Source organism: Pieris brassicae, chromosome 3 (genome assembly GCF_905147105.1).
Source record: "Pieris brassicae chromosome 3, ilPieBrab1.1, whole genome shotgun sequence".
Taxonomy (NCBI): domain Eukaryota; kingdom Metazoa; phylum Arthropoda; class Insecta; order Lepidoptera; family Pieridae; genus Pieris; species Pieris brassicae.
Window position 1 is genome coordinate 4,695,549 of NC_059667.1, and position 12,854 is coordinate 4,708,402.

General features: G+C 30.1%; 5 protein-coding genes across 7 annotated transcripts; 1 reads left to right on the top strand and 4 right to left on the bottom strand.

The window, feature by feature from the left end:
- On the bottom strand, positions 1–1,956 carry LOC123707757 (DNA-3-methyladenine glycosylase 1-like). The gene is made up of 2 exons (XM_045658091.1): positions 506–1,956; positions 1–13 (listed from the first exon to the last, which is right to left on the bottom strand). Exons 1-2 carry the CDS (start codon positions 1,105–1,107, stop codon positions 1–3), a joined length of 615 nt encoding a protein of 204 aa, XP_045514047.1. The 5' UTR covers positions 1,108–1,956.
- A 464-nt stretch (positions 1,957–2,420) lies between these two features.
- On the bottom strand, positions 2,421–5,335 carry LOC123706862. 2 transcript variants are annotated; one of them, XM_045656402.1, is made up of 4 exons: positions 5,216–5,335; positions 4,718–4,871; positions 3,363–4,012; positions 2,421–2,743 (listed from the first exon to the last, which is right to left on the bottom strand). In XM_045656402.1, exons 1-4 carry the CDS (start codon positions 5,318–5,320, stop codon positions 2,495–2,497), a joined length of 1,158 nt encoding a protein of 385 aa, XP_045512358.1. In that variant the 5' UTR covers positions 5,321–5,335; the 3' UTR covers positions 2,421–2,494. The 2 variants fall into 2 exon arrangements, with proteins under 2 accessions (XP_045512358.1, XP_045512359.1); XM_045656403.1 differs by having other exon boundaries at positions 5,107–5,249.
- Positions 5,336–6,451: 1,116 nt separating this feature from the next.
- On the top strand, positions 6,452–7,365 carry LOC123706864 (anaphase-promoting complex subunit 15-like). The gene is made up of 3 exons (XM_045656406.1): positions 6,452–6,765; positions 6,839–6,929; positions 7,125–7,365. The coding sequence occupies exons 1-3, from the start codon at positions 6,646–6,648 to the stop codon at positions 7,253–7,255; spliced, it is 342 nt and encodes a 113-aa protein (XP_045512362.1). The 5' UTR covers positions 6,452–6,645; the 3' UTR covers positions 7,256–7,365.
- A 218-nt stretch (positions 7,366–7,583) lies between these two features.
- On the bottom strand, positions 7,584–11,002 carry LOC123706863. 2 transcript variants are annotated; one of them, XM_045656404.1, is made up of 8 exons: positions 10,964–11,002; positions 10,807–10,900; positions 10,530–10,665; positions 10,219–10,323; positions 9,367–9,728; positions 9,084–9,212; positions 8,547–8,801; positions 7,584–8,215 (listed from the first exon to the last, which is right to left on the bottom strand). In XM_045656404.1, the coding sequence occupies exons 2-8, from the start codon at positions 10,814–10,816 to the stop codon at positions 8,085–8,087; spliced, it is 1,128 nt and encodes a 375-aa protein (XP_045512360.1). In that variant the 5' UTR covers positions 10,817–10,900; positions 10,964–11,002; the 3' UTR covers positions 7,584–8,084. The 2 variants fall into 2 exon arrangements, with proteins under 2 accessions (XP_045512360.1, XP_045512361.1); XM_045656405.1 differs by having other exon boundaries at positions 7,587–8,215; positions 9,367–9,674.
- Positions 11,003–11,701: 699 nt separating this feature from the next.
- LOC123707130 (trypsin-like) lies at positions 11,702–12,854 on the bottom strand. The gene has a single exon (XM_045656939.1). The coding sequence runs from the start codon at positions 12,796–12,798 to the stop codon at positions 11,776–11,778; it is 1,023 nt and encodes a 340-aa protein (XP_045512895.1). The 5' UTR covers positions 12,799–12,854; the 3' UTR covers positions 11,702–11,775.

Sequence of the window (12,854 nt, forward strand, 5' to 3'; positions counted from 1 at the left end):
TCAGATAATAGGCCTGTATAAAATCCAAATGTGGCCATTCTGAATAGAATATTTTTTTTTGTATTTTGCTAATATTTTAATAAATATGTACTTAGGTATAAATTTGAATAATATTACATTAGTTCATTAAAAAAAAATCAGAACTTATGGCTAGACTAGGCTTACGTAAATTAATAACACATATGCATATACATTATACTCCATCTGCCCACCTGTGCATTTGGTGTAACAGCTTTGCATGTACGGATCATATTTTACCACACTGGTAAAATCTTCATACTGGGTACAAGACCATGTAAGGACAAAGGCACCTTAGGAAAATATAGATTACCAGGTTATTTTTCATATAGAAACCTAAACAAAAAATAGAATACAAACTTATAACCACACTGGTAAAATCTTAATACTGGGTACAAGACCATGAAAGGACATAGGCACCTTAGGAAGATATAGATTACCAGGTTATTTTTAATATAGAAACCTAAACAAAAAATAGAATACAAACTTATAAATGTAAATGAAAAAGGATGTATAATTGAAAGTATGACTATATTTTTTTTTTCTACAAACACAATCAGTAATATGATCATTAACAAGACCACTAGCCTGCATGAAAGCATAACATATTATAGAGCCAACAAATTTAAAACCTCTCTGTTTTAATGATTTTGAAAGTTCTTTTGAAACCTCAGTTTCTGTTGGCACTTCTTTATCAGATGTCCAATTATTAATGATCGGTTTATAATGGACAAATTTCCATATGAAATCCGAAAAGTTTTCTTTATTTGACTCCATATCTATATAACATTTTGCATTGTTGATTATGGCTTGAATTTTACCTTTATGCCTGACTATACTTGTTTCACTTAAAAAGTTTTGAATACAATTATCATCAAATTTTTCAATTTGATAGGGATCAAAGTGATGAAACAGTTGTCTATAACTTTCTCTTTTCTTTAAAATTGTTATCCATGATAATCCAGCTTGCTGTCCTTCTAAGCAAAGAAGTTCAAAAAGTTTTTGACTACGTAATTCAGGTACACCCCATTCATTGTCATGGTAATTAATATACAAAGGATCTTTAGTAACCCATCCACATCGTTTCATTTTCTTTTGTAAATAATTATTAAGCTTTTCTATTTCGTATCTACAGTGCCAGAGCTGTACTTTGTTTATTGTCAAATATATTAACTACTATTTAATAGGTTTGAATACAATATAAAAGTAATATTTAAAATTTTATTTTTAAGGTTATATTGTAACCACAGCCCACACATCACACTTTACAGTCTAATTTCTAAATCTTTATTCCTTTCTTTACTTCTAAAGCCTGTATTCTAGAAGGTCAATATAACATAAGTTATTTGAGACCACTTAATAGGAGATTCTAACTTGAGATACGAATTATAATATGAATTGGTATTTTTTTAAATAATAATTAATGACATTACACTAAATATAATTACTCTGTGGATATTGTTTATCTTTCTAGACATAAAGTACAGAGTTGGATGTTATAGTTGCCTGTTTTAGTTGTCATTAATGTACATTGAAAAAAATGTAACGGCAATTATAACCTTTTACCTAACGATATATGTCACTGTGGCAATGACGTTGGGGATTTTAATCATATATTCTGTACCTGTCCTCAACATGACCGTTCCGCTTTTATTTCCTCGCTTTGTCCATTAAAATTCCTTTCAATCTCTATCTTTCTATCTAATATAAATATTGATGTATGTATATAGAATTTTAGCCAGTTTCATTTTCATAACAATATAAAATTATGATCATTTATGTACTTATTATATACCTAATTTATCTGATCCTTTTCAAAATTCCGATCCAATTTCCAAACCAATAAAATAAATCTAATAACACACTTCTTAACTTTTTTGCATGGCTGACGCACAAACCGTGCAGGCCAAGAAAGGGGAAAAACTGCAATTATTATGCATGTAATTTTTTCAGTGGAATTGCTTTTGCCGCGAAACTGTTAAATTGTCGCGCCAAGAAAATAATCATTGTTCACGACTACTCTTACTTTTTTTTGTTTAATTGTTTACTTCTTTAGTTAGTAGAAAATATGTAGTTTTAAAATTACGAAATAAAATATATGAGACCGTAGTGTTATGCAATGTATTTTTTAAAGATTGTATTAGCAAAAATTTTCGAGTAATTTTTAAATGAAATACAATTTTTATTAACACTGTTAATAATTGAACTACAGAAATATTCAAGTAACTTTGTTAAAACTATGAAGTAATATTATAATATGTGTCTATGTAAGCAGAGTTGGTCAACCCGTACGTCAAGTTGTATGGATTTTGACGTACGGACGTTATGGTTCGCGCTAAGTCTCGTTACAAAATGTCACACCAAAATGTATGTTAGAAAATGTAGAAATTAAAACTATAAGCCATAATTTGGGTGTCTATATATCATATCCAATTACAGATGTAATTTTTTTAAATACGTTATTTTTCTTTATACGTCAGTCGTATAAGCTTGGAGTATTTAAATTTATGTATCCTGTACAAATTAGCCACTTCGGCCCGCCATAAATTCTAGCTAACTTTGATTGATGGTTGCATCGATGTGGTTTTATATACCGACGAGTTTCAGACCCATTAATAAAATTCTTTATTAGGCGTTCGTTATTTCTACCTAAACTGCCTTCTGAGAGTTGCTGAAGAAGGGTGATATATTCAGGCTTAGATAGTTCCATTGTGATTCGATTCATCTGAAATTTTTAAGAAGTGCTTGTTATAGTTATTAAATAAATAAATCTATCAAAGGCTACAACTTTTAGGTCTGGGTTCTTAGATTTCTGTATCTTGTTCATGATCTTTTGGTAATTTAAGAGACAAGTAGGTGACCACACAATGCCAACTATTTTTTGGGTCTAAGGCATGCGCCGTTTTCCTCGCGATGTTTTCCTTCTCCGTACGACCGCATGTTAAGTTGCTTGTTTTAGAAGTAAGGAATAATGTATACACTATAAATAAAAAAAACAAGTGGCGCGCTATTTTTTAAGAATGGGTCTCAGATTTATGTATCTCTTTCGTGATCATTGATTTTTTCTAATAGGCGTCTAAGGCATGCGTCGCGCGGTTTCCTCATGAGGTTTTCCAGGCCGCGCGCGTGTTTTTAAATGCGCAAATGGACATAAAGTCCATTTTTGCTTAGTAATTACGACCTCAAGAATGAGAGTCACATGCTGAACCCTGAATAATAATAGCCTCCGATTTTGATGAATATCTTTGTGTGTGTACAAGTCAATTTAATAGATTTACAATTAGATGTTTTTTTGTAACCACTACAACGCCAGTCGGCTCCGCTAGTAACCTATAAATACATACGATTAATTTAAGCTGCCGATCGGTTAGAGTTGTTGTGATTGGTCCTAACAATAAAACGCTACTATTTTGCTGTAAAGTTTCAGGATCTACTAAAATTACTTCATTGCTTCCATTACTTTTTATTTCCTCATTTAGTATAAGAAACATATATTCAATCGGCCTTTTGTCATTAATTTTCTGAGTGTCAAATTCTTTTTGGATCTGTTTCTCTGTCTTTTTACAACAAAGAGTTTTTAATTGGCTGACAAGTACATTAAAAAGTAACTCCCTTTTCTCGTCATCGAGACTATCATCTTGAATTGAATGCCGTTTTGAATTTAGAAGATCATTTAATTTCTTCAGTGCAAAATAGTTAGCGTCATTTTTTGCATCTAAGCTAATCTTTTTATTTTCAAGCCTAAAAAATGGCATTTGTTTCTGTTTTTTGTCTATTACGCTTTCATCTTTATGTTCAGAAATTTCATAAAGCCTCTTTTTATTTAAGTCTCTTTCTTTTAAATTCAATGCTTGATTCTCTTTGATCAGGTTGAATCCAGCAGCTACTTTGGCAATATCGCTTAAATCATAATCATTTTTAGATGGTTGATCATTTAACATTTTAATTAAATCTTCATCTGACAATTTTGATAACAAATATGTTACATCATCTCCTGTAAATAGTGAATTATTAATTAAGTACTTACCGTATGGTTAATAAATTAAGTAAACGGAAATAAAATGCGGGATCGAGTAACAAGTAAAGGCGCTTCTTTTCTCGCGTTAGTTGGAATTGTGATATCTCTTAAGATATTAATTTAATTTGGCTTTATATGGCTTCACGTAGTTTTATGTAGATAGTTTAACGGAATAATGCGTGTTCAATAAAAAAATCTCTATATTACTATCAAAATATTAGTATAGGTATATTTTAATATAAGGTAGCCACAATATAACCGACTACTTATATATATATCGCACCGACATATTTATTTATTAACACTATGTTACACCATGTGAGTAAAGAAAAAAAATGTATTAAATTACATAAGATAGGCAAGTAGTGCAAAAATACATGTTATACACAGTTATTAAGACAAAACTAAACAGGAACAAAAAAAACAAACTAAACTAAAAAGGTGATACATTAAAAATAGAAAGTAAAAAGTAACAAGACACATAAATCACGATAATTTAAGATAAGTCTCACGTCAGTTAGTCGTTGGTAAGAAAGTTAGGGATACGATTATATAAGATTAATTAAGCAGATGACCCTCTATGTGAAGGGGTAACGCAAAAAGAATATTATATTTTTGCAAAAAAAAACATAATTGTGACATGTATACATTAAAGTTTCCTATACTTAAGTGCCTACTTACCTTCATTTTTTACAACGGAAGCCTTTGGTAAGTTATTTTCATCGGGCAAATAACTCTTAGATGATAAAATATCAGCTACATGATTATCTGGACCTTCATCATCCATAAAATAAATTGTTTTATCGATGGACGATATTGAAAATACTCTGGCAACCTTAGAAGAAAAGGAGCACTTATAAACAATTAACAGTATTTTTTGTGTGGGTGTAAATTTATGTCCAAAGTCTCAGTCTCTTCACTACATAATAAGTTAAAAATTTAAATGAAAAGCTTGCGAAATATGTATAATATTTTAAAGCTGAAATTTCAAAATTCTAATCTAAATATTTTGACTCGGTTCTGTTTTACCGATTTTGCAGAGCCATTACAATATTTTTTGAAATATTTACCAATATAATAACTATCACAAAACTTAGAAAATCATGTAACTTCATTATATTATACTGTCCCAAGAAACTATAATAATTTTCAGCGGGCAAATAATTTCACGCCACTTACGCATTTCGCTCTACGACAATTAAAAAATGAAAAAATGCTATTTCCTACTTCGTTGTTTACAAAATATTTTATGAACAAAGCAGTCATAAATCTAAGTTTACACATGTTCCTTATTAATTATGATTTATACAGCAAATTTCAGCAAAGAACTAGCCTTTTGAATAGGCCATTAATACGATCCTTTACGTTATTCATGTCCAATGTATTTTTTTCATTGTCCGTTATATTTGACAGTGCATATAGTTAATGATTTATTTGTCAATATTAGGTCAATGTCAATGTCATTTAGGATGACAAGAATTTATTACTTATTTAAAAAATACTAAGTAATAACTACACTCTACATAATTTATTCTATATATGTATTATAAATTAGCAAAAAGTTAAAAATCAAAGAGTTCATTGAATCTCTAGACAGTTAATTAGATGTCGATATTCGATCAAGTCGCTGGCATTTTGGATTTAAATAAAGCAGCGTCCAAAACGTTTAACTATCTGTCTGATCGAAAGCCAGCGTGTTGATTAACAATGTAAAACAAGACTCCGCCATGATTATTTCATTTGTTATTGTTAATTCGGTGTGATCGTAGAGTACTGAGAACTTGGAAATTCCGTGTTTTGCTTTATTGTAAAGGGTTAGCTTAGGATAGACTTGTTGCCTAGGAACGTTTAGGAAACTCATTAAACGTTTCGTTCAGTCACTTGTCTGAAGGAACTTTAGGAAACTAAAAATAATCGTAAAACGGATCTAACTTTTGATACACTCATGTGATAACTATATTAACAAACATAAAAAAATATGTTGACGTTGCGCATATGTTCATAAATTTAAAAATTTGGCATTTCTCGTGCATGCGTAGGAAGACATTCACGTCACTAAAATTGATAAAAACCAATAAGCGAAATAGGCTCAATACTAACACTATTTCTGTTTTGATGGATATTAAACCAAATATAAAAGACGCAATTCATTAACATCAAATGCAATGGTGTATGCTTAAATAAAATAAAACAATTCATACTGAGTAACTTTCATAGTGTCCACAACAATAAATATTGTTATAGTTTTTCAGAATCGAGATCGCATTAGCTATTCCGTTATTTGGTATATTACTTATACACTATTGCACACTGTAAGTCTATCTTTTTTAGGTGCACCATTTAATTATTCAAATAAATTAAAGATTACTTCGGAAATAATTTTAATTTTTTTGTGAAGATAAAGTGCCTAGTGCTTATGAGTAGTTAACAAATATGATAATGTTACTTTTTGAACCGAGTTGATTTTTGTGTTGTGTTAGTTTTGACTATAGGATATAGGCAACACTGACTCGTCAGCTGTCAATACTATTTTGGAATTTGTAAATATTTGCGAACGAATCATCAATCAATAATAATTATTATACATTACTCACTACTAGTAATTTATAATGAATATACCATTTCCAACTTTAATGCCTCGTTTGGTAGATACTAAATGGTTTAAAGCTGATAGCCCTTGTGATGAAGAAGCCGAACTCACCAGCCTAGAACAAGAACATCAATATAACGTAAGAGTCCTTATATACCTAAAAGAGTCATTTTATATAAAATATATCCGTTCAAATGTAAAATCTTTTTCAGTTAACTTCTGTTATTCAAAAGTTTACTAAAAGGGCACCCATTGGCAAAACTGAACCAGAGACAATGGAAGAGGAGGCTGAATCTGATGAAGGTATTATATTCACTTAACTATATAAAAAACTTTCATACCCATATAGATACACAGTAATCATTAAAATATCCTTTTTATTAACAATATAGACAAGTATTTATCTAGTTGTCGTTAGTTCATCATTTAAAAATTGTAAAATTATATTTTACCTTTTGTCTTATTATAGGGTACTAAATTATGATATGTAATTTATAGGTAATGAAGAATCAGAAGATACAGAGGAATCTCATGATGAAGATGAAGAATTAAGAGCTCCATATTCACCATCCCATAATAACAATGAAATAGGTGACTCTGTTGATGACCTCCAGCTTCCAGAGGAATAAATTTAAATTATAAAAATCTAAGTATATTTTTAAGTTATTATTTTATCAATGATTAGAATAAGTTGTTAAGGGGTGTTTCCTGCTAAAGTAATAAAATTTCATTCACAATATCTTGTATAATTTATTATCAATAATTATTTTGTTAGTGTTATTTCAATAGTTTTTACTGATACATAAACCTTTCAATTTTGAAAGAGCAAGCCATATAATTAAGGAACAGTTTTTCAAAAACAATTAAAAAAATAAATAACATTTAACATAAATAACAAAATTAAATCAATCATATATTTTTCAAAAAAATTAAATAATACTATGTATATGTAGACAACAATTTTTTTTTAAACTATAAAAGAATACCTTTTTTAAACAATAATTACAAAAAGGCTAAGATCACAAATAAATGATTTTGTAACACTACTACTACTATGAAATTAAATTGTCACATGTAGAATAAAAAGGTGATAAAATTTGTTTTAATATGGAATTCTGTTAAAATATGTAAAACTTCTGTGATGGATCTGACTGCAACTTTGAAAAAGAGATAACAAAGACATGAATATTAAATTTAGTTTCTTCATGTAGCATTAGTACCGCTGTAAATTAAAGCCTCCATTACATACAATTTTACTGTTACTCCAAAAACTGTTATTTCTCTGTTATAAGGTATGTAATTATATTATATTACAGTACATTACATTATTAATTTTATAACATTTAAGTACAAAAGTCCTTAAAACCTATGAAAAAAAATATGTATATAAACAGGCATGCTAAAAGTTAAGTGGCAGGTTCAAAGATTAATTTAATCCTGCAAAATTTAATGTATTATTCATAGGTTTGTAACATCAACAATAACACCAACTACTCTGGTTAAAAGTGGTGCTATCTTGTCCCTGTCAACTTCTCTCCATATTTCTTTAAGACACCTCTCAATATAATCATGATCAAGAGATGGTTTACCTACAAAATAAGGTAGTATATTAATAAACATTTTACTTAATAACATATTCATATAAAACTTGGCACTTGTAGGATATTTACAGTGATAGCACTGCATATATTTGCCACTGCAACTTTACCCCCCCCTGAGACTGGCAGTCACCATGGGAATTATTATAGAGTATATATGTGACACAGATGCATGGAGGAGTTTTGCCTGAAACTCTTTTAAGACAAGGGTATGCAAAGATTATGATTCAGCACTATTTAATTAATATGACTTCTGAATGCCAAAAACAAAGCATTCAATTTAAGGTATATGAAAGGTAAACCCTATTTTAAAAGTACTTACCTAACAGTGATTTGCATTTCGAGACATCCAGTGTAAAGAAAATTGCACTTTTTTTTACTAATGGATTAAATTCATCACAATAATAATGAAATGCCATAGCAAGCTTAGCTGGAACCCTTTCAATGTTTTTCACTAGTAAGACACCAGTTTTATCTAAATTATCACGAAATTCATAAATAAGATCGACATCTGATTTGATAGTAATTACTTTACTGCTGTCTAATACAACATGCTGGACATCTTTTGTGTCATTCCCTGAAAAATTAGGTAAGAGTTAACACTTTTTTACTGAATTGGTTTTGAATTTATATACATGTTTGGAATGTGATTAATGAATGGATTGAGTTCCCTAAAGGATGGTATCTTGTAGATAAATTTTGATATATGTTTAATCATGTTTTACAAAGATAGCTTAAGTCAGCAAGTTCCTAACATGATAGTTTTGCTAGGAATTGAACCTGGAGCTGCTTTGTCTTACTATGTTTTATTTACCACTGGAAAAATAAAAAAGGTAATGGAATTAAGAAGTATACATACGTAGGTATCTAGAAGATGCAGAAGAGATATTATCTATGAAATTAAAAAACAGCTCAGAATCAAATGATTTGCTATCATAAGTGAAAATAAATGAGCCAGCATCCTCCTTTTGAAATATTGTATCTACTCCTAAAAAAAATACTATAATTATAACCATGATGAACACTTGACTAGAATATTACAACACAATTGTCAGAGATAACCAATTACTTACACTTGCTGCATATTTTTATACTTGGAATTGATCTAAGCATTGCAACTTTATAACAAATATTGTAATTACCTGTGCGCACTTGCAACATTGAATCTGGTTTAACTTTATACTTCTGGGCCATGCTTTTTAAATCATCATAAAAATTGATTCTATCATAAATTTTGAAGCTAATATTCTTATCACTGTACTGTCCATAAACAATATAGCATATTCCACATAAGGCTATGACAATTGGTATTATATATTTGGAATTTAACCCACTGTTTATTTTATCTTGGTTTTCAGGGATATTCGTTTCTGAACTCCTTGAATAGTTTTGCCAGGAAGTATTAAGTGAAACATCCCTATGAGAATGTATGTATTGATAATTTTCATCTCTGTAATAGGAATGTATTTGAAAATCAGCAGGAGAGGATTTAGATAAAATATCTCTGAAATAGAATTATTACCTTTTAACATCACTTCAAAAAGATTAATGACAACTGATACTTCAAAATAAATGTAGATGGTTGGCAAGTAAGCTTGTAAGCAAGTTTGAAAGTTTAAATTCAAGCAGTGTTAAAATTGCAATGTAGCAATGAAGTGGCTGTGAGGTAATAATTAGTTTGATAGCAGATCCAGTCATCAATTTTTATATAAGTTTACCATAATACTGAGCAAAACACCAGAGACCAATTGTTTCCACTATTTTACCATGCAGTTATGTAAGAATGCTTTGGATTATAGTATGTCTGTACATTATTGTCATACAGGAATCATAGTTAATGCTAAATCTTACTATCTGACTCAGAATCTTATCTTATGTCTTGACTTGTAATCATACCACTCGACTAACAGAACAAACTAAGGGTTTTTAAAATATAATTTACTTAAGTCAAAACATTCTGGATCTGCTATATTCGTGGAACATGTTAAGCTTACTCAGAATCAGTATCAACACTTTTATCTGATAGTTCAGCATCAACTGATGACCTTCGCGGCAATTGCTTTCGGACTGATATAGGACTGGAAGATCTCGCTGGTTTGCTGTTAGAAAAAGGAAAGTGAATTTTCAATATATATAAATCAGAATTTAAACTATTTATTAATAATTTTAGCTTATTATAAAGACCTCTAAAGCCCTTGGTACTGTTCAACATAATTTCAAGTATCGGAAGGATCATAATAAAAGTTATTTTAATATGTTAATTATGTGAATATATGTGACTGCGATTTAAAGTAATATCATGTACCTCATAATATTATCAACTTCATCCCGGGTTTCCTGACTTCTGGATGTACTAAGTTCTGGTGTGTTCCTCATAATAGGATTAAGATCATGGATTCCTCTTCTGGCTTTTGGAATTACAACCTTCAAGGACCCCCCTTCTGAAATATTTCCATAAAATTATACGAAACATAGCGAAAAAAATTTGTTTTTCCATTTCCAAGCGTGTTTAGATTGCTGTTAGCAAAACTTATTATTTACAGTACATTAGAATGTATATAAAGTATGTATTTTGTGCTCACCCCTCCACATGGATGATCAAACATTAAAGCTATTTAATGAAGCGGGTGTTAATTAATTATAAGTAATACTGTTTAATTATTCCATAACATTAATTTTTTTTTTTTTTTAATAATTTTATGGCCTGGTAACGAGACCTTTAAGCCACATAACATTAATGACTGTGAGCAAAAGTTTATAAAATAAATCGTATTTTTGGTAATAAAATACTTTTTTTTTTAAATATTATATGGCAATAGTTTTAACTTTATGCCAGTTTCAGTATTCAGTATTCTCTTCAAATTTAGTTTTAAAAAATACAACCAACCAACAAAGCCCAGGAATAAATCCTCGGCATTGGCAATTGGTTGCATTCGAGGCTTAATATAAATATAGAATCGTGTTTTTTTTAAATCTTGAATTATGTACTCTCTATTCCCTCAAAAAACCCCCGAAAGAAATACACCCCCAAAAATCCTGGACATCTTAATTCACCATAAATTTGAGAGGAAAACCCCCAAGTTGGCATCACTGGGCACAGATCAAATACGCGTTATTTCGATTTAAAAATTTATGCATATTTTGTAATGATAATTTATAACTAATTTTTTGTTTAAGACATGCTTATCAATTGCAAATTTGTCTCTTTAAGTATTGGGGCTGTCTTTAGAAAGTAGCTAATGAATATTAGGTAGTTGATAATCGGAAACACTACACGGAACAGTCATTTGTTGTCATGTTCTGTCATAAATTCCAAATAGTTTTTGAAGTTTTAAGAAACGACAGTTTTTAAGCGGCAGTTGTGTAGAATTGGAAAGCAATTGCAATTTCTTAGACCTTTTAGCGGACTTTGTATTTAACATTATAATAATTATTTTTTGCCTTAACAGTCACATTAATGGATAATCGCGATTTCCGTTATATAGCTTTATTGGCATAATTAAAATTGACATCCTTTTACACAAAATTTAAATAAAATTCCATTATCATAACTAATAAATCAACAATATTTTGTATAAAATTTGAAAAATAAATAACGACAAGCTAATTTTAAATCCATTTCCAGAACTTGTCATCACGTGTACTGCTTCACGGAATATGGGCTTCGAGGGATATATTTCCAGAGGTTCTTTAACCTGCTCTTGGTTTTTAAGAATTTGGTCGTCAAGCCATGCCTTGAAAGTATAGATTGGTAGAACGTCAACAACGTGCTTGTTTATTGCGTATGATGTGGTCATTTCTTTAGTGCATTCATTTTGCCCTTTCGTTACCACTCCAATAAGTTCACTGTCAAAAATTACAGGCCCTCCTAAATCTTTGAAACATGTGGGTACTTTGGTTTCAATGCAATCAACGAAACCCTGTATTACATCTCCACTAATTGACCTTTGTTCTACTCCTATAACCTGCAAGGTTTTTGGCTGTCCAACCTCAGTGTTTAACCCAAATCCTATAGCTTCCATTTCATTTAAATTCTTTCCGTCTGTTACATTACTCAGGCGAATTTTTGAAGCTATAGTATTATTGTGTTTTTCGGTAAATAGGACACCAACATTTTTAGCAGCATCTGGTCCAGTATAAGTTGGGAAATTTTCAGTTTTTATCACGTGCAACTGTATAGTAGCTTCGTCTTTTTTATCAGAAGTTGTATTTACCAGAGCATAGCTCGCCAATTGAGTGCAGTGACCGGACGTGAGAATTATACCATTGGCAACAATGGATCCTGCGCAAACATATTCATTCCTTTGAGACATAAGTGCTACGACAAATGGGAATTGTTTCGGGCTAGCCGTCTGGATTTCATGCATCAGAGTATTCTGTCTTCTCACACACATTGAAACGTTATTACTCGTACCCATATCCTGGTCTACGATATCCAATCCATTCATTGCAGAATCTTCCAGAGGCTCATTGTAATCGGCGCTTTTTTTATCCAGTTGGCTTGCGCAAATTTGTAAAATATTAAACAACAAAAGAACACAAATTAAAAAATCCATTAAAATATTCTTACCCATGGTGAATATTATTTTACTGCGAGAATTTTATGTTCTATATTCATTAATAGAATTTT

Coding starts and splice junctions, on each gene's coding strand:
- LOC123707757 (XM_045658091.1), bottom strand. CDS start 1,107: ATGAAACGATGTGGATGGGTTACTAAAGATCCTTTGTATATTAATTAC.
- LOC123706862 (XM_045656402.1), bottom strand. CDS start 5,320: ATGTGTAAACTTAGATTTATGACTGCTTTGTTCATAAAATATTTTGTA. Junction 4,872..5,215: donor ATTGTCGTAGAGCGAAATGC/GTAAGTGGCGTG, acceptor TTTTCTTCTAAG/GTTGCCAGAGTATTTTCAAT. Junction 2,744..3,362: donor ATCGGCAGCTTAAATTAATC/GTATGTATTTAT, acceptor TAAAAATTTCAG/ATGAATCGAATCACAATGGA.
- LOC123706864 (XM_045656406.1), top strand. CDS start 6,646: ATGAATATACCATTTCCAACTTTAATGCCTCGTTTGGTAGATACTAAA. Junction 6,766..6,838: donor AACAAGAACATCAATATAAC/GTAAGAGTCCTT, acceptor AATCTTTTTCAG/TTAACTTCTGTTATTCAAAA. Junction 6,930..7,124: donor GGAGGCTGAATCTGATGAAG/GTATTATATTCA, acceptor TGTAATTTATAG/GTAATGAAGAATCAGAAGAT.
- LOC123706863 (XM_045656404.1), bottom strand. Junction 8,802..9,083: donor TGCATCTTCTAGATACCTAC/GTATGTATACTT, acceptor CTAATTTTTCAG/GGAATGACACAAAAGATGTC. Junction 8,216..8,546: donor GAAATGCAAATCACTGTTAG/GTAAGTACTTTT, acceptor CTTATTTTGTAG/GTAAACCATCTCTTGATCAT.
- LOC123707130 (XM_045656939.1), bottom strand. CDS start 12,798: ATGGGTAAGAATATTTTAATGGATTTTTTAATTTGTGTTCTTTTGTTG.